The sequence below is a fragment of the Dromaius novaehollandiae genome, chromosome 5 (assembly GCF_036370855.1).
Source record: "Dromaius novaehollandiae isolate bDroNov1 chromosome 5, bDroNov1.hap1, whole genome shotgun sequence".
Taxonomy (NCBI): domain Eukaryota; kingdom Metazoa; phylum Chordata; class Aves; order Casuariiformes; family Dromaiidae; genus Dromaius; species Dromaius novaehollandiae.
Window position 1 is genome coordinate 72,668,127 of NC_088102.1, and position 24,783 is coordinate 72,692,909.

At 52.5% G+C, this 24,783-nt stretch overlaps 2 protein-coding genes across 6 annotated transcripts in view; both read right to left on the reverse strand.

Annotated features, from left to right (window-relative positions):
* Window positions 1–159: 159 nt before the first annotated feature.
* FNBP4 (formin binding protein 4) lies at window positions 160–14,376 on the reverse strand. 4 transcript variants are annotated; one of them, XM_064513348.1, is made up of 17 exons: window positions 14,159–14,376; window positions 13,847–13,927; window positions 12,299–12,435; window positions 11,863–12,052; window positions 11,372–11,519; window positions 11,145–11,265; window positions 10,519–10,857; window positions 9,862–10,072; window positions 7,508–7,626; window positions 4,817–4,921; window positions 4,390–4,523; window positions 3,968–4,065; window positions 3,236–3,414; window positions 2,405–2,635; window positions 1,515–2,030; window positions 846–1,003; window positions 160–335 (listed from the first exon to the last, which is right to left on the reverse strand). In XM_064513348.1, the coding sequence occupies exons 1-17, from the start codon at window positions 14,295–14,297 to the stop codon at window positions 245–247; spliced, it is 2,997 nt and encodes a 998-aa protein (XP_064369418.1). In that variant the 5' UTR covers window positions 14,298–14,376; the 3' UTR covers window positions 160–244. The 4 variants fall into 4 exon arrangements, with proteins under 4 accessions (XP_064369418.1, XP_064369417.1, XP_064369420.1 ...); XM_064513347.1 differs by having other exon boundaries at window positions 11,145–11,268; XM_064513350.1 differs by lacking the exon at window positions 3,968–4,065 and having other exon boundaries at window positions 2,405–2,718.
* Window positions 14,377–15,185: 809 nt separating this feature from the next.
* The window catches only part of NUP160 (nucleoporin 160), a 30,816-nt gene continuing 21,218 nt past the window's right edge, over window positions 15,186–24,783 (reverse strand). For both annotated transcript variants that reach the window (XM_064513352.1, XM_064513351.1), the window contains exons 22-35: window positions 23,915–24,034; window positions 22,906–23,001; window positions 22,684–22,778; window positions 21,778–21,874; window positions 21,588–21,693; window positions 21,280–21,440; window positions 20,385–20,445; window positions 19,471–19,581; window positions 18,710–18,833; window positions 17,742–17,843; window positions 17,516–17,657; window positions 17,096–17,221; window positions 16,521–16,625; window positions 15,186–15,728 (exon numbers count right to left, since the gene is read on the reverse strand). In XM_064513352.1, coding sequence (XP_064369422.1) covers window positions 15,642–15,728; window positions 16,521–16,625; window positions 17,096–17,221; window positions 17,516–17,657; window positions 17,742–17,843; window positions 18,710–18,833; window positions 19,471–19,581; window positions 20,385–20,445; window positions 21,280–21,440; window positions 21,588–21,693; window positions 21,778–21,874; window positions 22,684–22,778; window positions 22,906–23,001; window positions 23,915–24,034 — 1,533 coding nt within the window. In that variant the 3' untranslated portion in view covers window positions 15,186–15,641. The remainder of the gene's footprint in view (window positions 15,729–16,520; window positions 16,626–17,095; window positions 17,222–17,515; window positions 17,658–17,741; window positions 17,844–18,709; window positions 18,834–19,470; window positions 19,582–20,384; window positions 20,446–21,279; window positions 21,441–21,587; window positions 21,694–21,777; window positions 21,875–22,683; window positions 22,779–22,905; window positions 23,002–23,914; window positions 24,035–24,783) is intronic.

The window sequence follows — 24,783 nt, forward strand, 5'->3', positions numbered from 1 at the left end:
GCCAGGCCTCACCCTCTCCCCCCGTCCCTGCCGGCACCAGGCCTCAGGACGCGGTCACTGAGCAACCAGCATGGCAACAGCAGCAAGGAGGTGGAGCAGGATGGGATGGGGCGGTCCCAGAGGGCTTCTGTTATTCACCCCTTCAATCAAGACAGCAAGTCCCAAACTGCTACAATTTATTGGACAACAGTCAAGTCGTAAAGGGCTCTAAACTGTACATCTGTAAAAAATAGTGCCGCGCGCCTCATGTGCTTGAAGTGGTTTTCCTCCGCTTCAGCCGTGCTCGCCAGTCTTCTGGCAGTGCCTCAAAGTTGGCGTTCCTCTCTGCCATGCCACTGTGGGGACAAAGGGGGGGAGGGTGAGCACCCAGGACGTGCAAGGTGACACTCGCTACTGCCTGCCACTCAGCCTCCCTCATCTACCCCACGGCCAGACACCCAAACACCCACTCCTCCCTCTGTACTGGGAACGAGGAAATGGCCCTGCTCAAGAGAAGCCCATGGAGAAGTTTCTCCCTCACAAAGCAACCCCGTGGCAGGCAGGTAACTGTGGAAGGGGACAGGACCCTACTAGCATAAGTTTAGCAGGGTCTTTGTATGGTATCCTGCTACAAGCCACAATTTGTGATGTCCCCTGGGGCCTGAGGGATGGGGATCACCATCACCACCTGCCCCTTGCAGAGTGCAGGCTCCTCAGGGAAGAGGGGAGTTCCTGCAAAGACGCCTCAGCCATTTCCAGCTGGGGCAGGCAGCAATTTTGTCACTGTTGAGGCGGGCAGTGTCAGAGCAGGAGCAAGTAGGGCTGCTGGCTCCAGAAGAGCCTCCCGAGTCCGCACGTGTCCATACCTCAGCAGCTGCTGCTGCTTCCACTCCTCAATGCGCCTCTGCGCGGTTGTCTCCCGGTCCTCCTCGCTGGAGCTGGAGTTCTCCTCCTCGTCCAGCTCCCGCTGGATGCTCTGCCACTTCTTCACCAGAGATGGCATCTTCGTTTTGCCCTTCTTGCCCTGCGCCAGGAATTCAAGAGACTACAGTTAGGGTGGGTGAAAAGAGGAGAGGGATCTTGGAGACTCTAGAGGGTGCTGAGCTATAGCTACTCCCAGCAGAAGCGTAGCCCTGCAAACTGGCAAGGGAACGGTGCAGAGCTGCCCCAGGATATCCCCTCCTCCTGCTGCCACAGCTGCCAGGTGCGGGGAACAAGCCGCTGCTTTGAGGCAGAGCTACAGATCCCACAAGCAGCCAGGGAGTGAGGGAGCCACTTCAATCGGGCTCGCTCAGTCCTGGAGCCTTTCTCTGCTCTCTTGTGGGCCTGAGGCACGCAGGCCAGCCAAAGTCAGCAGGACATGGCTCTGCAGAGCTCAGAGTCCCGTCAGGGAAAGCCATCCCAGGGAGGCTGCTCAAAGCAAGGCCCTGGAGGCAGGGACAAGACCCTAACGTCCTGGTTTCCAACCCCAGAACAGCAGTGGTCCACCCATCCAGCCTGCTCTCCCATGGCCAGGCACCAGAGCACAGCCCTACCTTGTCCTTCCGCCCCTTCCTTGGTTTCTCCGGTGGCAGCGCCTTGGGGGCGGGAGGTGGCGGAGGCTGTGGCGGAGGCGGGGGAGGCGGCTGCTCCGTGGCACTGGCAGCAGGCAGGGCTCCTCGCGCAGGGGCCAGCTGCACGGTGGCAGCAGCAAGCCCGACGGGCATGGCGCACTCTGAATAGCTCATGACAGAAGGTGCAGTGGGCGCCGTCACTCCCAAGTAGCCAGACTGTAGGCCCAGTCCTGCGGGCTGAGGGCCTGTGTGCCCTGGAGCAATGCGGAGGTTGGCACGGCCTTGGATCTCGCCTTGCAGCCGCTGCCGTGGCCTCAGGGAGCCGAGGGGCACAGGTGAAGGCTGGTACTTGCTGGCAGTCATGAGGGGCTGGCTGTAGATGACAGGGCAGCTGCCGATGGTGGCTGTTCGCTGCATCAACCCCGGGCTCATCTCCGTGGCTTTCCTCTTCTGAGACTTGGTGGAGAGCAGAGGGGCAGGGCTAGATTCAACAGCACCCTGGAAGGGGGAGCATCAATGGTGAGAGCTGGGTCAAGAGGCCCCAAGGCCTGGCCGAATGGGACTGAAACAGTGGTGGTGCCCAAGAAGGCCCTCTGAGCTGAGGGCTTTGCTGCTCTGCTACCCTAGCAGCTCCATCTTGTCCTCTACATGTCCCCTTTGCTGCCCCTTCTCCCCAGGCTCACACTCTCCCATCTCCCCATCTGCAAAGTGCTTTGTGGGTTACAAGCTCTGTGATCAGGCACACGTGCCACGTGGGGCTGGGAAAGGAGCGCTGTCACAGCGGGGCCAGCGCAACACAGGGCTGCACTCCTGGTTACAGGGAGACAATGGCCAAGCCCAGCCTTTCCCCGGGTGTCAGAACTGCTGCTCACCTGGCCACTGCTGACAGCTGGGCGGAGGAGAGGCTTCAGGGGAGCATCTTCTTCCGTTCCCGGGGCGGGTGGCTCCTCACCCCCCTCGTCTTCCATCTCCACTTCCTGGATCTCTCCGTCTTCTCCAGGAGGCGGTGGTGGTGGTGGCGGTGGCGGGGGTGAATCTGGTGGAGGCGGAGGCGGCGGAGGCATTTCCAAAGGCAAAGGAGGTTGGAGTACCGGGACAGAGGACTGAAGCAGAGTCCAAAATGGAGTGAGCGGCATGAGAGACGTAGCAGGAACTTGGCCTGAGAAGGATTCTTTACAAAGGGAGCCTGAAGAATACATATTGACACAGGCTTGAAAACCCACGCTACTGACCGCGCTGCCCACTGCTCCCCAGCCACCACTGCTGCCTTCGCTCAGGGCAGCTCTCCAGCAAAGGCACTTGCTGCCTCCCTTCCAGAGCCCTGTGTGGGAATCGGGTTGCAGAGATCAGGCCACAGGCGCTCAGACCTCAATTTGAGCTGCTGCACCCCACTTTCCCAAGCACAACTGGAACCCCAGGCGACTAAAACCGATAAGGGCACTTCAGCCACCAGAGCAGCATTTGTCCCAGCTTCTCTAAAGCTACTGCTAGATGCCTGGGCAAGAGAGTCAAGTACCACTGTGTACTGCTCTAAGTTCCAGTGAGCTCAGTGGGGCCATGAAGTGCCACAGCAACCCAGCTGCGTGTCTGTGGGGAGCACAGCACAGCAAGGGACCTGCTTCTGGGCCAGGACACCCAAACCACAGCAGCAATCTGCTGACCGCTCTTGCTCCCACCCTTCGTAGCCCTCTGCCGTGCTGTACCTGCGGAGCGCTCTGGTGAGTCCCCGGTGTGCTCTCCTTTTTCTTTTGGAGGTGGTTTAGGAGGACCGTCGGCTTTTCTGTCGGTGGTCTGCTGTCCTTCCTCTTCGTCCTCCCCGTCGGGGAACTCCCACTGCGACTCTCCTGAGTGCTCGTTAACATAGAAATAGCGTCTATGCTCCCTAAATCACAAGAAAGAAAACGAGGCTTTACATTCCCTTCTCCTTAAATGACACGTTGAGGCAGGCCTGCCCACGACAGCGATGAGCTCTCGCAGGGAAGACCCTCTGCAGCAGGGCTGCCATTCACAAACGCAACAAACAACTTTGAGGACAGAGGCAGGAGAGGCCCGAGCCGGTTCGCTCAAAGCTATTTGCATTGCTGGCTCTGTGAATATAGCCCTGAGCCCCCCGCTCTGAGAGAGAGGAGGGCTGAGAAAGCAGGCCAATGTGCAGCAGAGCAAGGTCTCACTAGCATTGGGACTTTCAGCCACTGCCTTGGCTTAAAGTCACCCTCCAGAACAGGTATTGGGGAACAGCCCAGTTTAGAGAAGTGGCTGCCCCCCTACCCTGTGGTGCGTGGAGGTCGCATTTATGATACTCTTGGTGTCAAACATACAGTGAATGCTAGAGAGAGGGAGCGGATCTGGGAGCTGAAAAACAAAAGAGCAAAGATTTCAAATAAGGAAAAATTAATCAAGAAAGCCAAATAGAAAAAGAAATGTTTGGGTCTGACCTGCTGGCAGGAGAGAGAAATCTTGTTCTTCATTCCGTCGATGAGTTGAAGTTTGTCCTTTGTCAGTGCTGTTGGTCAGAAGAGGTGATCCAGAGGTCCTGCAAAGTTCACAGAGCTCTCGCATGCGCGACCCCCCAGGCCCGCCCTCCACAGCGCTTTACACTCGCGAGAGTAAAAACCAGCTCTGTCCAATCAGTGAATCAGATCCGTCTCAAAACACTGAGCAATGACTTTGGATTCTCCAATTTGGTGGCTGGCCCAAACTCTGTAAGTGCCGGAAGTTTCTCTGCCTGCCCAGCACTGCTAATGGAAGCTGCTCTCAGTCTCCGAGAGGAATGGCGACACGTCGTCAGGTGTTGAAGTTCACAAATCATGTCTGAGTTGTCAAAGATGAAAGGTGAGAAAGGTAGGAGAGCGCGTACCTGTCCCAGTGGCAGGACCAGCCTTTAGGGGTGGCGTTTATTTCATATTGTTTTAGCTGTTCGGCTGCGTCTTGAAGTTTGCGTTTGAGGTAGTTTCCATTGAGAGCACCTTCTCGCCAGTCAGCAATGCGGGTCTGGAGGGCAAGAAGTAGGGGAAGCCATTGAGGCAGGGTGTCAGAGGCTTTTGGGACAGGACTTGTGGTCAAAGAGGGGCCCTTACAGCACGGGACCAAGGGGGCCAGAAGGAAGACACTGCTTCCAGGCAAAGTCACGCTCTCCCCTCCATGGAGCAAGCGCCTTGCAGAAGGCATGCACGTGGCACTCTACCGCCTGAAGCTACAAGGATCATGTAGCACCAGCCCCCACTGCTTGGTGCTTGGGTGGCGGACAATGTTTTGATCCCCTTCAAAACAGAAGGCCTTGTTACCTCTGTCTGCAACAGCAACATGTGGAAGTTGGAGATGGATTGTCTGTTGATGCCCAGGAACTCCAATTTACTAATCAGAGTATTTGCCAGCTCTCCGATTTGAAACTGCCAAGGAGAAAAGGAAGAGTAAAGAGCTGCTCTCAGATAGCACACAAGGCTGCTGCACCCACTGCAGCCCTGTGGCTTAAGGTCACCCCAGGCAAACGGGAGTTAAGACTGCCTACAGCCCTGCAGCCAGCAGGCAGGAGGAAAGAGGACTAGGAAGCACAATCTTGAACTCCTACTTCCCCAGTCACCCCCTCCTTTAAGCTCCACTGCCTCCTGCACCCCCAGGGACAGGGTCTGTGCAGGGTGGCAGGACACAAGACCTTCTCTGACTCCAGTAGTTGGAGATGCCTGCAGAAGTGCTAGCAAATCCCATTCCTTTACACCCACCTTTCCCCACGCCCAGCCACAGCTTCTTGGCAGTTACCACTCCAAACCAGCCAAAGGAGATTACAGACTCAGTCCACTTTAGCACCCCAACCATGAAGTCATAGCACAGCAATCACGGGGGCAGGAGATGGTAAATAAAATACTTTAACCATCTCCCAAAGGAAACGGGCCAGGCTCTATTTTCGGACTTCTTAAAATCACCACTTTCCAGCACAACTAGCTGGAAGTGCACAGGAAAGGCAACAACTCTGGATTTACTCCCAAGTAAAGGACAGTATCTATTTTAACATTCAGACTGGCCTATAGTGATTATGGTTACTCAAATCCAACATCCCTGTAGGAGTGAAAAATCCAAGTTAGGCATTGTACTGCGACATGACTGACTGAGGGGGAATTGCATAAAAACAAATACAAGCCAGAAAACAATTAAAAGCAGAAACAGAGATGCCCACAAGCAGGAAGAAGATTCCTTTAAGGAGGGCTCTGAAAAAATTTCTTTTTTCTTTCTTTCTTCAAGAGACTCCAGAAGGCCCCAAAAGCCAGCAATGTAGCATCCATCCCTAGAGACAGGGATAAGCCAGATAGACGAGCAGTGCTAGAGAAGCCCGAGACAGCAAAATGAGTTCTCTGCATTAACACTGCTACAGAGAAGCTAGAAAAAGATCCCGCACCATAGGGTTATTTCACAGCAGAGGATCCAAAGAATCTCCTACAAACAAACAAGCCAGCAGAAAAGATATTAGCCCAAACCAATACAGCAAATATAAATTAACAGGGCAGATGGACATTCATCCAACAGCCCTAAGGGAATCTTGCATGTGTTACAGCACAGCCCATCATATAGAAGACCTCTAGTACCAGAGGCTTTTAAAGGCTTTCAGAAGAAATCTGGGACACAGCAAGCATGATTCTTGCAGCTGGCAATTTTTTTTTTTAATTGAAAAAACAGGACAGACTTGTGTATACACTACACTTGGCGAGGCTTGCAGGTTATGTACAGGGAAATCATGTCTCAAAACTCTAATATTAGAGGGTTTTTTAGGAGACAGAGCCTGAATCTATGATGAGGAAAGGAGAAAAGTCCTTTCACACTCAAAAAATGATTAAACGATGGGAAATGAGGGTAATACTAACAGTCAGTTTTCACAAGGGAAGGTGACTTCCCCTGGGTTTCTACCACAAGCTGTCTGTTCTCCATACATAAAGCATCTGGCAAAGGGAGGCAACAACATTTACCGATGAAGCAAAATTACTCAGAAGTCAAATTGAATGCTGCAGAAGATGCCATGGTAATGAGTGACTGCAAAATAAAGAGTACAGGCTGATAGGGACAGATAGAAAGATTTCCCCTAGCACCCTGCATAACTATACACACACAGCAGCAGGCTCTGAGTGAACTACACAGCTCAAGGAGGGGCTCTGGGAATTATTCAGCCGCCATTAAAAAAGCAAACCAGGCCTTCGAAGAGAGCAGAAGAGAAAACATCAGAACAACGCTGCAAAAATCCTTAGAGCATTCACAACTTGCATCCAACAGCCAATTTCTGGCCACTCTTGCCTCAGAAAGAAGTGATGCCAAGGTACAGGAAGAATGACAAATATCAACAGCCTCCAGACACAGAGAGGCTACAGACTCGGATTCTTCAGTCTGGAAACAGGATGACTAAATGGCACCTGAGAAAGGACTGTAATATCATTAATAGTAGGAAGAAAGTCAAAACAAAAGCATTTGTGCTCTCTCTCATAAGATGACCCAAGGGTCATTCTTTGCCCTGTTCCTCCCCCTTCAATCCTTTGCTGCTGGCTTCTGCTGAGACAGGATACTGTGCTAAAGAGATCCTGGCCCAATCCAGCCCAGCCATTCCTTCACAGGGCAAAGGCAGCACTAAGGGAACTGTGGCCAGACAAGCTGTTCTTGCAGTAAAGCTGAGTTCAGAGGTCCAGGGCTGCCCCCCCCACCACCCCTTTCAGCTCAGACTATAATGCTGTGCCAGCAGTGTGGAAGGCAGGCAGTTACACCTGCACAGGCTAGGTCAAAACCCATGGCCTAAAAAATCACTGCCGAAGCGTACCCTGGGCAGAGGCAGCGAGAACACCCCACATTGCTGACTGCAGTGCCATGGGGGCTGGGGAGAGCGCAGGAGCTGTGGTGAAAGTGCACTGGTCACAGCTTCAGGGAGCAACTGAGCACCCAGCCATTCTCTTTCATGCACGCTGGAACAAATCTCACCAGCACACACCTCTGCATCTCCATACCTTTAAGTCTTGCTCCTCCTCTTCTAATTTTGGTGCCCCTTGCACTTTTGCTTTCTCCTGGGACTCCTCAGGCTCTGCCTCTTTTTCTGAATTCTCATCAGCTGCTTCTGTGCTCGCTGCTGCAGGAGAAGAAATAATGGGTGAGCCCTTTTCCCACCACTGCCATGGCATTGCCCACTCTCTGCACGCTGCGGTTAACAGTAAGCCCAAGACAGCCATGCCAGGGAGCTTCCTTCCTCCAGGAGCTGACGACAAAAGGTTGAGTTTAAAAGGAGAAAGGATCACACACACCGGTATTGCAGATGATCAGGCTCCTCCCAAAAGGACATTATAGAAAATGGTCAATTACAGATACTACAACACAAGGACAGGAAAGAGGAACAGACTGAAGCATGGAACTTAAAAGAAGCAGAGAGACAGCAAACTGCCAGGCAGGCAATCATTGAACTCCTGCAGTTTAGCAATTTTCCAGGAAGAGAGATTGAAGTATTAAATAAGTTGAGATAATCGTCAGCTCAGAAGACTGAAGAGACCAGAGAGCTCTCCAAAAGATGTTCAGGTATTACGGTTTTCTTTTGAGCCACATCATGGGTTAGTGGCAGCTAATTACCTTTCTGAGTGACAAAGTCCTGGGAGGGAAGTTTTGTTAGAGACTCCCACCAAAAACCTTGGGGGGGAACAAAACAAAACAAAAACCAAAACATCCTCCTCCCCCCCCCCCCCCCCAAACCCATGTTCCCAATACGCCTTAGGTTTCAAGGGCAGAAGAATTCTCCCAATCACCAAGGAACAGTAGCATGCACGGCCGGCTTTAAACAGGTTATTTTAAAGTAACAGCTTCTTTTTCCTGGGTGTCAGTAAATGAGAAAACAGCATTACTATTTCAGAGCTGGCTCCAAGCACATCCTGCTGACAAGCTTGCAAAGTACGAGACATCAGAAAAGCCTTCAGCAAAATCCTGACTTGGAAACGCCACCCTGAACAAACAACTCTGCTGTGCAATTCCAGCTCCCGCCTCTGCCTGAAGCATACTCACACAAGAGCCATGCTCCCATAGCACCCCCTGCCTAGGACTGGCACCGTCTCCCGTTCCAGCAGGATACAGACTGGTACGGGCCTAGGGCGCTTTTGTGCCGTATTTTCTCTAGGAAAAGCAGATGTCTCATTCAGCAAGTTTTCTTCACTATGAGGCAGACAGCTGGCCTGCATCCCCATGCCAAGGAGGGAATGGCACATCTGGGAGTCACAGGGCTGCCAGGCGCATGCTGATCCCTTGGACGCAGCGGAGGGCAGCACTCCAGCCAGCACGTTTGGGGACAGCAGCTCTGGAGTGGCTGGCCTTGCATACTTACAGGTGGACTGGCCTAGAGCAGGGCTACTCTGTCCAGCCACAACCACCACTAACTGGGGAGGACTGGAGGGCTGGTACAAATAACAGCCACGACAGTCAGTGAAGCACGAAGAGCATTCAAGCATACCATCAACAATCACCCAGCTTCCCAAGACAGTAGATTTATGTGATGCTGGGCAACATCAGCCAAACTGTTGTTAAAATCCATTTGATCAAGATTTCTGAAAGAAAGTGGCTGTATTTCTCACACCAGTACAGAAGGCCAGAGAGCTAACAGACACGGGAGCAAGCCCCATAGACATGAGTAACGCTGCACATGCTGGCATAAGGGGAGCTGCTGCTCGAGAAAGTGTTAAATTCAACACACACCTGAGATAAGAACAATCCTTTTACGAATCAGATCTTTCTCACAGTGCGGTCCTACCTGATACTTTTTATTCACCAACAAGAGAATAGGTGGACTGGCACTCAAGGAACAGATCAGCTGTTTGAAATTTGGAGGCTGTTACCAGGCAACTTAGTGAGAAGCAGACTTCAAAAGAGGAAGGTAACAGTTCTTGATATGTCATGGTCAGGCTTTATGACTTCAGGAGGAAAGTGGAAGGCAATAGGGCGTGAAGCAGCCATTATCACACTTCTGCATTCCTTTTTCTGATAGTGTTGAATATGGGCACTCTCCTAATCTTCCTTAATCACTGGGTAAAGGAGAGAATGTGGCAGAGCATCATCTTATCCCCATCACCATCCTGAGCCTGCCAGACTGTCACTGCACACTTGCACACTCCGCTGTGACAGCGGTGGAAGCCACACCTTCAGGCCTGGCCCTGCTCTACACAGAGACCTCAGCTGCCACATCCTGACTTCTCTACATGCAGGTGAGACTTCACACATCCCATTTGAGCTGCATCTTCAGCCAACAGCGGGCAAAAGATATCCTGGTGGGAGAGGGCTGCAGACTTTCAAAATGCCTGCTTCTCCCTCCAAAGGGAGCTGCTCAAATTACCTGCTTCTCCAACTTCTGGGCTCTCTCGGCCCGTTTTGCTGGAGCCTCGACTAGTAGACTCTGGGCTGGCAGCTCCAACAAACAGTTTCCATTTCCCTCGCTTGGAGGCCAGTCTGCGGGTTGCATCCTGTGAGGCTGACTGGCTCCCATCAGAGAGCGGGCTGGAGCCCGAAACACTGCCATCTCCCTCCTCCAAGGCACGCAGTTCTGCCTGTGAAGAGACAAGATGGTGAGCGGCAATACAGGGACCTGACTCAACCCAGAACAGCAGGCATAGCGACTTGCAAGAGGTAGAGGAGACACATACGAAAGAAGAACAGACATGAACAGCTGCTGTAATCAGGACACTGTGGTAATAACAGCGAAGACAGAGCAAGAGTTCACTAATGGCTGCTCTTCCCTTGCCAGCAGAGCATCCATGGGAGACGGTGGCTGATCAGCTCCCTGCTCCATTAGGAGCCCATGCCAGTAGAGGACTCGTATAGGAACAGCAGGGTCTCTCTCAAAGGAGCCATGAGAGAATTGCAAACGTATTTTCCTTCTGGCTTATTTCTAACAAGGCACACTCCTCCCTCACCTTCCCTAAAAGTCACTCACTAACACTATTCTTTAACTGCAGCCATGGCCTTATTTCTGTGACAAAAGCCTCCCCATTACCTTCTTTCTCTCTAGCACCATCTCCAGCTCAAGGGTGTCTTGTTCTTCCTCTTCCTCACCACTCTCCCCTGACTGCACCACACTACACAGATCTTCCTGCAGCGTGTCTTCCAGAGGATCCCTGCAAGGCTCCGGCTCTTCGGGGGCAGCCACCACTTCTTCTGCTTTTGCTTCCTCTTCTGGGGGTGGCTCAACTTCCTCTTTGCAGATCACCTTTCTTCTCCAGCGTTCCTCTTCCTCCTTCACCACATCAGGCAGCAGAGGTGCCAGGAGGGATGCGGCCACCCCTTTCTTCTCCTCCTCACTATTGGAGAGGGCTTGCACACCTTCATTCACTTCCTGCAGAGTGCACATAGCAATAAAGCACTGCATGGGTTGACAGCAGCAGCACCGCACCCCACCAGCAAACCCCAAAGCAAGATCTTCCCCAAGCAGCAAAGGAGACCCCAGCCCAAAGAGAAAGAAGCCTGAGCAGCCCCACACCCAGAGGGTACCTGGGGCCCCTCTCCAGCCTGCAAATGCCCTCACTGGAGCAGCCTGACCCACCCACAACTGAGGAAACCAAAACCAGCACGTGTACAGGCCTTGCGGCAACAAGTACCCAGCGCTTGGATTGTCTGACTGACCTTCTTCACCTCTCGCTTGGTAAGGCTGGTCCCACGGCTCACGCTGCCTGTAGCGACCCCCTTCTCCTGGGGGTACAGGTCCGTAGCCACTACGAAACTCCCGTTGGCACCTGCCACTGTGCTGCTGAGGAAGAGGAGAGGGAGTGAAGGGCTGGCATAGGGACAAGTCCCCTTTGCCTCCCCTTGCTGCTGATGGGCCCAGTGCCGCAGGCTTAGGTGATCCTTACCTGTGCTGGTAGTGCTGCAGACCCTGAACCTGTGTTGCGAGATACTGCGGCAGCTCCCAGGTCACCTCGTTGCTCTGAGTGTTCCAGTAATAGTAACAGCCGGTGTTCTCGTCCCACACTTCCTGCCAGTCACCCATCTCCACTCCCACTGGCAGGGAAACAAAGAATGGCTGTCAGCCACTGGACGCGCAGAGGGTGCATCTCAGTGCCAGCCAGCTCTGACACCAGTTCCCCAGGCAGCTGTCACCCTGTGCCCTTCCCTGCCATCGGTCACTTGTCACCTGCCCTCACTTCCCTTTAGCAGACAGAAACCCCTGCCATATGCTGGTCACCCAGAACGTCACCCTTGGGGACCACAGCAAACACCTTCCCTAGAATCACATCACTAGAGGTGTCTGCAGGCAAACAAGGCGGGGGAGAGCAGTCCCCCAGCATGGATGCAGCAGGGGATGCCCGCAGCCCTGGCACTGAGGACCTACAGAGGTGCTCACCTCCTGCCAGCGAGCACTGGGTGTCATACTGCCACTCCGGGGCCTGAGCAGAACCCGTGCCGTTGGCGGTGGCTGAGGAGTGACCTGAGCCAGACTCCTTGGGCTCGGGGCGCGGAGGCGTGGGAGGAGGAGCAGAGGCCGTGGCCGTGGACTCGGCAGGCTGCGGAGGAGCCGTGATGGCATCGATTTCCTTTAAAAACATGAACATCACAACGTGAATTGAAGTCCCAGAGTAGAAAACAGGCTGTCCGGGTAACGAGACAAGCAAAGTGCCTACCAAGAGGCAGAGGACAGCGTCTAGGACCGTGAAACCACCCTTTTTATCTACAACTCCCTTCCCCCGTGATGCAGGTTCTTCACATGGAGAAAACTCCCCTTCACCCTGTCTCCCCACTGCCCCCAGCACTCCCCAGAGCCACAAACAAGCCTCACTAACCGCCAGAAAGTTTGCCAGCGTGCTGTCAATGTCTGTTGAGTTATTTCCATTTGCGTCTGTGGAATGTGCCGATTTCTCAGGAGTTTCACCCTCCTCATCATCACTGTCTGCATATGCACCAAGCAAACACAAGCCGCCTGGTAGGGGGAAAGATGAAGAGCAATAGGCTGTGATAGGAGTATATTGTGAAAAGGAAGGTCAAAGCAGTTCAGTGTCTGGCTAACATGGTTTTCTGGGTGAGGTAAGAAATCTGTGTGTCTAACTAGAAAGAGCTCACAGGGAGCATGCAAGGGAACAGAGATTAAAGAAAAAAAATCAAAAGCAAAGAGCTCTGTGTACACGTGTCTGTGCATCTGCTCAGCACACACTGCCTCCAAGCCATTAATTGTGAGCTCCCCCTGGATGTACACAGGGATCAGGGCTCACGCTGCCGCAGAACAGAAATGGATCCAACCAGCCGCCTGGCTAGATTCTCTATCCCTGCTAATCCTGCGAAGCAAACAAGGAGGGAGCCAACCCCTTCGTGACACAAGGAGGAGTGAACTGCGCAGCCAGAGCGGCACGTCGCCATCACAGAGCAAAGCCAGGCTGCGCAGGGCCCAGCGCGGTTGGGAGGCGGCGCAGGCACATCCTTCCTGCTACGCACATCCAGCCAGAGCCGCCCCAGAACCACCCCCCACCCTGTCCCCCTTCCGCTCAGGGCTGGCAGCCCTAACCTTCCGAGGGCGAAACAGGCAGTCCCCCACGCAAAAACACAGCAGAGAAAAATACCTCCCACCCCTCTTCAGAACTACTGTGGGGACTTTTGCCCCCTCCAGCAAACCACTGGGGCAGGACGGCATCCTATTCCTCCATCCTAAAAAACACTGGATTCGGGGGAGCCATCTCAGCCCTCCCATCCACCGCGCTGGAGGAGAAAAAACATTCAACACCTCCAAAAAGTTGTGGGGGGGAAAACCATTCCCCCTCCTCTATAAAAAAAATTGCCTCCACTCCCACTCCAAAAGAAAATGCTAATATGGGAAAACTAATCCCTCCCTCCTCAAAAATAATAATAATAAAAAAATAATACTGGGGGGGGGAGAGATGATGTCCACCTCCTCCCAACAAAATGCTTTAGGAAACTGTCACATCATCCCCTCCAAAAAGGAGGGAGACTTAAGGGGTGCAATCTATCTGCCCCCCAAAAAAGCACATCAGGAAGGACAAATAATCATTCCCCCCCCCCAAAAAAAAAACACTTGAGGGGTGGAAATTGCGTGCCCCTCCCAAAAAAACACACTTTAAAGGGGGCAATCGCATGAGGGGAAAAAAAACATTCTCATCCCCCCCAATCTGGGGGAAGGTGGAATCTCCCCCTCCCCTTAAAAAAAGGGGAAAGGAGGGGGGAAAACACCGCCCCTCGAAGCGCCTGGGGAGGGGGGGGGAAGGAACCACCCCCCCGCCCTCCCCCGAGCTGTTAAGGGCGGCAAACACCTCCCCCCTCCCAGGGAGACACCCCTCCCCCAAAGGGCTGGGGGTGCCACCCCGCCCGCCCCGGGGCCGTACCTGTGGGCTTGACGGCGGCGGGGCCGGCAGGCGGCGGGTTGGGAGCGCTGCGGGGGGGCCCCGCTACCACCTCGGGCTCGTCTGCGAGGAGAGAGGGCGGCCGTTAAACGGGCGGCGCTGACGGGCCTCGCCCGCGGGATCCCCCCCCCCCTTTCTCCCTCCACCCCGGCCCGGGCGGTCCCACCCGCCACCCCAGGGCTACTACGCGGCCGTGGCGGCGTCGCCAGGCCCCAGCGCCGCTAGGCCGCGCCCCGCCAACAAAGCGCCCCCTCCCCCTCCGCTTCCTCGCCGCGCGGCCCGCCGCGGCCGTACCCGGCTCAGAGCCCGACTCGGCCCCCTCAGCCGGCGGCGCCGCCGCTGCCGCCTCATCGCGGCCGCCGGGGCGCGGGCCCGGCGGCGACAGCTGCAGGATGGGCCGGCGGCCCGGCGCGGCGCGAGACTTCTTCCCCATGGCGGCGGCGGCGGCGGGTGCGGCGCGCGGCAGCGGGTCTTGCGCCTGCGCGCGCGCGCCCGCGGGGTGGGGGACGGCGCGCGGCGGTGGGTCTGCGCCTGCGCGCGCCCGCAGGGTGGGGGGGGGCAGCGCGTGGCGGCGAGTCTGCGCCTGCGCGCGCCCGCGCTGAGCGCCCCCCCGCCCCCCCCCCGGCCGTAGGCGATGGCTGTGGGGCGGCTGCACGCCGGCCTATAGCTGCGTCCTGCCCCGCGGCCCTATAGCCCGGATCTGCCCTTAGGACCTATGGCTGCATCCTGCAGCTGCGACAGCAGGAGTTGCAGCTCACGTTGCCCCCCCTCTGTGACTTTCCCCTCTCCCAGCTGCCGAGACCAGCGGCTAAAGCAGACGCGTGAAGCACGTCAGCGCCCTGCCTGCGCTCTGGCGGCCTCCTGGAGCAGGCAGAAGGAAAGGCTTCAAAGTTGACAATTCAGACTTGCACACCTAACAGCGGGAGATCCCTCACCTCAGCGACTGCTCTAACCGTATTAAAGGAGCGCATGACACCGCCCCACTCCTGACCACCATGAAAGCTGTGCTGCGGTGCTCAAAACTGAAGTAGGAACAGTGGTTTGAACATTGACAGGGAGCTTGCAGGCCACCCATCAATGAGATGAGCCCATGATGTTCCTACACTGTCCTCTATAGAGGGTTGCCAGCAAGAAATCTGTGTACGTGCAGAAGCCTGGCTGTAGGGTCAATCTCCTCCAGGCAGAGGAAGTCCCTATAGTTTGCACTTTACCATCCCAATCCCGCTTAAGCTGCCACTGTGCTCCTAGAACATCCCCCTTGGAAGGCAGCAAAAGTTTAGAAAATACCAGTTTTCAGTCGCTCAACAGTCTTGACTCAGGCTTGTAGTAATGTTTTCTTTTATTAAAGGTCATTCAAAAACACCACAATAAATAAAAGAAATGACAAAACCTTCCATGTATCATACACAATGAGAAAGACGGGACTCCCCCTGGCAAAGGAGTTCAGTAAAAAGAGGCAGGGCAGACCGAACACACCATCTTACGCCAGTGCTTTTTGTGTTAATAACTGTTAATACCCCAAAGGGATACGCAGATGCATATTTGACACATTGAAAATATACTCTGTCCCCCTGAATGGGACCATTATGGAAAAATGACTAAAAATAGCACCACCAGCTGAGTGAGCACAGAGTGAGGCTTTGTCAGCTCACAGGGGCAGGCCTTGGCAGACAGTGTCACACAGACCTGTCACCTTGAGCACAACCTGTTCTGGGCCCCAGACCCAGGTCTCTCTGGGCACTGGACAGTGGCCAATGCTGCACGGATTGGGCTACCGCTAGTTGCGCCGGTACAAGCGGTCTCGGGTGGCCACGCTGACCTTCTGCTGGTAGTCTTCCATCTTGTCATGTACCTTCTGGTAGAGCTAGGCAAGAGGCAAAGCAGCCATCAGAGACAAGCAATGTGCTTCACTCCCACCTCCCTGTCCCAAGCACCATTCCCATCTTTCTTCTACTTGTAACACAAGAGGTGCCAGCAGCTAGCAGTGCTGCTCCTGAGTCTCCTTTGAACGCAACAGTCTTTTGGGGTCTCTCCCCAGTACTGGTAGGGCTCTAGAACAAAGATGTCATGAGATGGAACAGCAGTCTCCAACGACTGTTCAGCACTTTTGGTTCCTAATTTGTCAGTTCTATCAGCTCCTTCCCCCTGACCACTAGCATGCACCAGGCATCATGGAGCATCCCAGGGTCACCTCCCCTTGGTTTCATGCATTCAGTTCCAGTTCCCTTCCTGCAGACTCCCTCTACACACATGCCCTGCTCTGCATCTGGTGCAGAACACAAGTATCACCTGCACTGCCCTTTGGCAAGTCTCTCCTGAAATCAGCTCTCTTGGCACTACATCCCCATTTGGCTCAATGAGAAGCCTCCCGCAGAGTGCCCCAGTCACGTGCGAGAGGACCAGCAGTTATCCCTGTGCTGCACAGCAAGGCCAGGGAGTTAGGAACTCCGGCTCCCACCACCTGGCACACACTCCAGGCATCCAGCCCTCCAGCACCTCCCTCGCCAAGGTCTAAACTGCAGTGATTTCTTTCACAGCCTCCTGCTCCCATTTGCTCCCTGGTAACCTTCACTCCCCACACAGGGTGTTTATGAGCACCCTTTATTTTCCCCAGCAAGCCAGTGTGCTCTGCACGTGGACCGGAAGGTCTACCTACCATGATGTTGTGTTGGTTGGCAGTGCTCTCTCTTAAGGCCTGGAGCAGCTGGTCAATAGCGGTGTAGGGGAGCCACACCATTGGGGCTGTAGCAGACAGAGGGAACTGGAGACAAGAGGAAACCTTATGTTGTGCAGTGTTCATGGCAGAAAAACTCCTCCCTACTTCCAGGGTGAGCGAGAGCTCACAACTACAATTGCTTCCAACACCTGCTCGTTGTATGTGTTATTAATCCCACTAAAAGGTGCTCTCTAGGGTGGATTATTCACACTAATTTCTCCTGCAAGCATTGTCCAAGTCATTCATACAGAAGAACCCCAACATGGAGCAGTGAACTGCCCCAAGGAAGCATGCTAGAATTAAACAGAGGAACCTGCCTGCAGGCTGCTGAGGGAAGAGCTGCTCTGCCACCCACCCTTATGCCCTATGCTCTGAGCACAAGGCAACTCACTGCTTCTGCTTAGCTGTTCCTTCAGGGGAAGCAAGTAGGGAAGAAAGGAGAACTGCTGCCTAAGGAGACAAGTGGAGATGTTCCAGGGACAGTCCAACACATCCCATGCTGGAGATAAGCTCACCTCAATTCCAAAATACTGGTGACCTTTGCCAAGCACAGCATCTACATACTCCAGGACCAGATCTACGGCTTCCTCCAGCAGATCATAATTCAGATAGAGACGCAGCAGCTCAGCAGCATCCACTTTCTGCAAGGAAAGGGGGCTGGTGTCAGCCTGGCCTTTTTTGCCAGAGAGCTCTCCCGAGAACTACTCTGATGCTTAGAAGAACTGTTCTGAGTCTCAGTAACAGGTGCAAGGCATCTGGCACAGGTTCCCAGAGCTGGGGGCAGCAGGGAGGCAGGAAAGGTAACTTGTAGCCTGCAAGTGTCTGGCTGGGGACACGCTTGCCAAAGCAAAGGCCAGCAGCCAGGATGACTGGGGGTTTTTGGCCCGAGCAAATACACAAGATGTGCTGAGCAGCTACCCTCTCCAAATTCTCACCTTGTAGCTGTTGATGAGCCAGTTGGGCAGAGGTATTCCGTGTGCCATGAGCTTGTTGATGACGCAGCGATGGTACAGGCTGTTCTGGGATGGGTAACGTTCCAGGTAGGATGACAGCAGTCGCCAGGCTTCATCTGTGGCACTGCAAGACAATGCTTCCCCTCAGAACCCGTGCTAGCAGCATGAAGACACGTCCTCCGCTTCTCCCCCACAGACAATGACCTACCTGGACTCCTTGGTGGTAACCAGTGCAGAGAGCTGATTTGCTGCTAGCCAGTCCCAAGCCTCTGCTTGTGCCGCTTCTCCTCCCAGCTGCAGTTTGATGCACCTTGAATATACAGAGCAGGCACAGTGCAAACATGACTGCCTTCAGAGCACGGCCCTTTCGTCCTGCCTTGCCACAGCTGCCAGTATCACAAAGCCACCGCGCACAGGACTATTCCCAAGCAACAGCTACGAATTAACCGGCTTGGCAGGAAAAAAAGGCTATTAGAGTGGTTTCTAAGCTGCTCTAAGTGCCAAAGAGGAATTAATAACTACTCTGATGTTTGCAGACTTTAGGGCCTGAGCCTGGGTAAGAGAGGCCCTCAACACATCCAGCCACAGGAACAGGTCACAGCAGAGCTCCCAAATGGCTCTGCAGGCACAACACATCTTGCATAAGCATGAAAGGGCAAAGGAAAAGAGGAATCCTGAGGTCAGAGATGAGGCATGAGAGCAAACAGCTAGCACAGAGATCAGACAAAAGAGCAAGCGCTCTGCCAACCACTGTTTGAGAGCTGCTGAATGGCTTGAACAAATCTTCTGTAAGCAGCTCACTGAGTATCAACAGGAGCATGCCGTGAGCCAGCTCTCCAGAAGCGTTTCCAGACGATGGCTGTGCCTGGGTTTGTGACTGTTAGGTGTCAGCTCTCCCTCCTGAGACAAGGGAGAAATCTCCCCTCCACTACCTGCTCCGCAAGGCTCCTGTATTTTTTCCTTTTCAGGTGTCAGGAGCAAGTTTCACCCCAAAACCACTAAACCAGCAGCTGTTAAGGCTGCACGCTGCTTCAGCGGTCATGGTGAGCAGACAGGTCAGGGCAGCTCTGGCTTCTGACCCTAGGGAGCTGCAAGTTGCACCCTGCAAACATCACACAATGTAAGTCTCTCCAGTTGTGTGTCACCCAAGGGAGGGGGTAGAAGCTCACTACGTACTTGAAAGTGAGTCCTTCAAAGATAGGCGTCAAGGGAAGTTTGAATGTCTGGCACAGACTGATGGCGGTGTCAAAGAGGCCAGCCCGGACCAGAAGAGCAACTGTTTCCTCGGGCGTAGAGCTGCCTGCAGGGAACGAGGACCAGGTAAGCACCTTCCCCAGTCACAGCTCCCCACACTTACTGGGGCCTGGCCCCATGCAGTTCAGTGACAGAATTACAGTGGCACCACACCAATGGCCAAGTATAAAACAGCAATACAGCAATATTTCTCATTGCACAGCTTGAGGCTTTCTTGGTGTCGGCAGCATCTCACGAGTCCAGGAGCATTCCCCAGAGAGGCTGCACAAAGCAGCAGTGCTCCTCATTAGAGCAGTGACACATGGATGCATCTATGGATAAGACACCAACCGGGAGAGGGATGCAAGTGGCAACACTGAGTTCATCTTCAAATACTGCTGCCATTCAAGCAGATGGGGAGGGGAAAGGTCCCATGCTGCAGATCACCTAATATGAGCTTGGCAGGAGCCAAAGAAAAGTGGAAGACTTAAAATTGGTTCTCATGATCTGCCTCTCCAAAGCTGTTGAAATTGGTGGCAGCATTTCACGCTAGGCAGGCAAACTGCACTGTCAGTGTCAGCTCCTGTTTTTTCCTCTGGGGTGGAACATAACTTGCCCACTCGCTTGAACTACAACTGCAAGTGCTGTAACTAACAAAAACCATGAGGGGAGTTAGAGGTGATTGCTCTGTGTCCCTCTCCTACCTGCCACAGCAGCTGTTGACAAGTCATGCCGCACCAGAGTCAGCCGGATCTGAGCCAACACACACTCCCTTTCCAAATCCTCCAGCTCCAGGATCTCTATCTGGCGTGTTGCTGTATCAGATACAAATTAATGACTTTCAGTATTTTAAAAAGGACTCCTTTGGGATCGTGCAGAACGTCTACATCCCTCTGTCATCCTAAGAAGAGTCACACCATGGCCAAGTACTGAAGAAAGGATCAGGTTTTGCTGGCCTTCCTTGCTACCTTGAAGTGTACGCATCTTCTTGACACAAGCCTCCCACCCCACCTCTATTAGGGATATAGACTCCCAAGTTATCTTATGTTCGGTAACAACTGCTGTGCTGACTGCCAGGCATACGCTACAAAAGAGCTCATCAGAAGCATCGCTGTAAATATACCTGACCTTAAACTTTTCTAGACTAACGCTGAGAATTACAAGCCTAGCCTGACCCCACCACCCTGTGCTTAGATACATGTGCAGAGTAGAGACCTTACCAGCAGAGACTAGCTACATCAGCAGGGTTTTCAAGAGCATGAGCAACAAAAATTTTAAAGAGCTAGAAATTGCCTCACAAAGGCTTTATATTTAAAAATCACAAGCTATTTCCACTGAATGTAAAAACACTGACAAGATATCAAACTGAAGACAAGTGTGCACAGCAACTCCTCAGAGAATAGCCGTAAACACATCTGTTACGCAGCAGCATACTGTAACTGTCAAACACTAACACTGAGAGAGTTAACCAGCTTTCAGTCCCCCAAATAATTAATCTGCCAGAGATGAGAGCCACTGTGAGCCACCTCTCAGCTCACAAGGGAGCAACAGAGCTCCGAGGCAATGGAAAAGGCTGTGGGAACACAAGAGACAGGAAGCACCAGGCCCATGCACTTACTTGGAATGGCCGTGCACTCCCCATCGTGGCTTCTCTTTGGGGATGCCCCTGGGCGCTCATACTTTCAGAAAAAAAAAAAAAAGAAAACCCAACAACAACAGAAAGAGGGTTTGCGCCCAGCTGGTTTCTGAAAGACAAACCACCCCAGTGCACACCCCTCCCCCCCCCGCCCAAACCCATCTCTCTATTTTAATTCTTGAGTTGGAGCAGAAAAGCCATACAACTGCTTGGCAGTTCAGGCTACATTTGTGCAGCTCTTGCTAGCAGAAATGCAGCACAGCATTAGCTGAAACAGACTACACTCCCCTCCCTTCCCCAGACAGGTTTGAAACACAAGCCATGTTCCAGTAACTCTCCTTTTCACGCGTATTTTGGCTATTTGGACTCCCCCAAAAGATTTGCTTTGACTTCAGCAAAAGGTGATATATATTCATTTTTATGGGACTTGGGGGAGATCAGAAATACTTTTATGCTTTTTACAGGTTTGCCCCCCATAGAAATGAATTCCTCTCACGTCCCTCTCCCTTTTCTGCGCCTCATCTAAGTTTCAGCCGGGAACAGTCAGGGAGGCGTGAAAGCATGGCCTTGCAAGTCTGATATGAACAAACTACCAGCAAGTTCCCACATGTGCCAGCCCCTGCCCAAAAGCAGTCCTGGTTCCAACCTGCTCCACACAGGGGCAATGACACAAGGGCAATAGATAGGATTGATGTTTCTGCTAAGCAAGGCAAGAAGGTGCTGCACAGGTGACCAAGAGCATGAGAACAGCAGATTGGAAAAGCCCAACATCTCTGCTCGATGCATCGGAAAGGATTTTTGGAAGCACTTTCCCAAGCGTTCAGCTGTAAGTGTCCCCACAGTCAATAGCTCAGGTCAGAGGCTCAGTGTTTCCTACCACAGCTCCAGAAGCTGGCTGCACTATCCAGGCGTACTCCGGGCGGATCAGCCGTAAGCAGTTAATAGCAGCAAGGAAACAGTTTCCTTGTTTCTGGAGCCCTCGGAGCGTCCGCACCTCCCTTCCTAGGCGCATGCCATATTCAAACATCACCGTTCCAGCTGAAGAGAGAAGGGGAACACATAAGCCCCACCACCTTTCCCTGCGGGCAGCACAAGACCCAGGACAGGCCACCCCACAGGGGTAGGGCGAGCGGTGCCCCAAATAGGCTGGCTGTTCTCCTAAAACGTGCCCACCCTGAGCCTCACCCTTGCGATAGTTGTGACGGTAGATATGGAAAGCATACAGCAGTTCGTAGTAATTATGGGTCATCAGGTCCACTGCTCGAGCATGAGATTCGATGATCCCCACAACCTGCAGCACACAGAGGCTCAATCAGGTTGACCACCCCCTTTAAGAGAGGAGTTTGCCCCCCTCATCCCAGTACAGGAGGATTACCTCATTATGGAGGTTCACATAGGGGAACTCCACCAGGTCCTGGAGCTGGGAGCGCTCACAGAGAACCACCACTAGCTGGCGCAGACAGTCCAGCTGCCTGCAAAGAGGAAAGGACAACCATTCTGGAGGAGCTGAGAAAGACAAGCGTGAACAAACCACTCTCCAGGATGCCCAGCTTTTAAGCCACGAACATGCTGCCTTCGATGAGCTGTGTAGGCTTTTCCGGCCCAAGAAAGCAACTAGTGTTTGGCTTAGGACTAGAGATCCTTTCAGACTACATTCACGTTGGAAACAAAAATCCTGGACAGCAGAGACAGAGCCTCCTCTCTGTAAGAGTCACTCAAGAAGGCAATCTCCCTCCCTCAGCACTATTTGGTAAGATTTTCTTCAGCCTCAATTTTACAATACATTCCGACTTCTTATATGAACATCCGGGACTCCAGCTTCCAGCCATTCCTACTCATACCCATCTCCACTAGCATGAAGCTTCCTCTGTCCAATTCATTTCCCACAAGGTACTCAGGCCAAATTCAATCCCAACTCTTTTCTTTAATAACTAAATTGATTGGACTCCTAAAGCTTTTCAAAATACAATGCCACCTTCAACTCTTCAGTCATTCTTTTGGCTTTTCTCTGAATTAGCTTCTAGGCTTTTTCTTTTTCCACTCTTTTTGATAGTGCTGATCCCAGTTGAACACAGCTACTGACGTTCAGTCCTTACAGGAATGAAGTATGCTTTTTTAAAACATACTTTTGTACAAACTAAAACTGAACCTCTCAACACAGCAGTCATGTCCTGCACTAAAGTATCATCTTCCTTTCACTTTAAAGTAAAAACTGAAAGAGGCAGACACATACACAGATCTCCAACACAGGTAAATCAAAAGACAAAAAACTGTCACTCACCTGCTTGGATCTGGGTTTTGTGTTAAGGCCACATATGCTTCACTGTTATGTCCTAAATCCAAGTGGTGTTTGAAGATGCAAGTCCTCAAAGTAGCCTAAGAACACCAAAGAGCATGAACCAGCATATTTCAAGTTAAATAAATTTAAAAAAAGAAGAAAACCCCAACAAACATTACCAGCTTCCATAAGAAAACATCAAGATGCAGAAGAAATAAAGTGTACCTGACTTCTCCAGTCATCCGCTGCTTCCATTATAGCCAGGGTAGCCAGTTGGATGACCAGTTCTGGTAAACCAACCATGTCCAATAAGCGCAGAACCTGAAGATGACAATATTCTAGTGTTGGCTACAGCAGTACTGAAGTGAGGCTGGGGAGGGTTTAGTTTGTTTTTAAGAACTACTCCAGCCCCCACTAACCATAAGAGCAGTCAGAAGATTTTGCCAATGTTTCTAAGTGATTAGATTGAAAGAAGAAAGATTTTGGTAAATCACAGATGTCTGAACCAAGTCCCAGCACAACAGGCCCAGGCTACAGCTTTTCTGAAGGATTTCATCTCTGCAGGAGTGCGAGTTTTCTGACTGTTTAACATTAATGGCTACAGTAAAACCCTGTAACAGACAGAAACAATTCTGTCCCCAGGCATGCACACAACTGTATCAGAGAGATAAGTCCCACCTCCAAGGGCACCTGACAACTCTTGTATTTTATGTATTTTAAAACCAGGGAATCCTTTACAGTAAGTCCAGGTCCTAGCTTGCAGTCTGTCTGAACCATGCTATCATGTGAGAAGAAAGATTCTATCTCAGTTTAAAGCCATTAAGTGTAATTTGTCTCAAAGCTTAATAACCTTCCCTTAAGCATACATCTTACATCGGGTCTGGACATGCCTAGTTTCTACTTCCAGCAGCGAGATCTCATCCCGCCTTTTTCTGCTGGATCAAAGTCCTCTGCTATTAGGAAACTAATAGGAGGAAAGTATATAGTATTAGGTACTTGTACTAGTTACTACTAGTTACCTAGTACATTCTAGTCACGTTTTCGCCATCCCCCAAAGAAACTACATAGACTACTATGAAGTTTCCCAACAGAATATGTTTTTTAAATCTCAAGTCATTTCCCCTGAAAGGTGAGGATTAAGGAGGAAGTCTCTCTCCAAACAGTATCTTTGTGGGATGACTCAGTGCTGACATGCTTGGTCGGGACCACGTATATTGGATTGGCTCAGCCATACCTTGTTATAGTACTGCAGACGTGGAGTGGAGACCATCTCACCTTCCTCAGCTTGGATCAGCCTGTCCAAGAACTCTTCTCTTCCCACCTCTGATGCAGCTTGACAGAAACAGTCCAAAGCCTAGAACAACACCAGAAAGCAGCTCACATGTGCCCCTGGGGGGACTCACTCAATCTGATATACTGGTGTGAGGACAGTGCTGTCCAGTCTAGCCCCAATATGCAGGATCTGCTGGCCCCAAGCTAACAACAGCTTCCCTAGGAGCAAATCCTGCTGTCCCCCTCCAGACCTGTTCTTTGCCAAAAGGGGGTAGAGTTCAACAGATCAACGTTTCTGACTCAAAAAAGTTGCAAAGAATGGAGGAAAAAAAAGAAGCTGAAGAGACAAGGCTTGCTGTCATTTCTGCAGTCTCCCCTGCACTCCCTAGGTTCTGGTAGCTCTAGATTAGCTCTGGTGGCTGGTAGATTTGTTCAGGATTGGGCCCATCCTCATCCCATTCTGCTGTGGGCCCTGTTCCACATGCTCATCACCCCAGCACCATCAGCACACAGACATGTACCCTCTCATTCATCCTAGGTTATGCAGCTAGCACAGGCCCTGGTGTCCAGGTCAGATCCTCCCCACCCTTCTCCCCTCCCTGTTCAAACTTTAGCTCTCAGTTGCTATATTCAGCAGTCCAGGAGCCCAACAAAGTAGATGTCAGGCTGCGAATACACAGTAGGCAGGGGACTGTCCCTAGCAGTCTCACCTATGTGCCATTATGCAAGTCCAAGCACTCACTGTGCATGTGCACTGGAAAATTGTCTTTCCCTGCAGCATGAACGCTGACAGTGCAAGCTGCTGGGAGGGCACTGATTCGTGCAAAACCC

Excerpts from the sequence above, each read along its gene's own strand:
- FNBP4 (XM_064513347.1), bottom strand. The coding sequence starts at position 14,297 with ATGGGGAAGAAGTCTCGCGCCGCGCCGGGCCGCCGGCCCATCCTGCAG. Across the intron at positions 1,004-1,514 it reads GGAAGGGGCGGAAGGACAAG|GGCAAGAAGGGCAAAACGAA; the intron begins GTAGGGCTGTGC and ends TTCCTGGCGCAG. Across the intron at positions 336-845 it reads AAGCAGCAGCAGCTGCTGAG|TGGCATGGCAGAGAGGAACG; the intron begins GTATGGACACGT and ends TTGTCCCCACAG.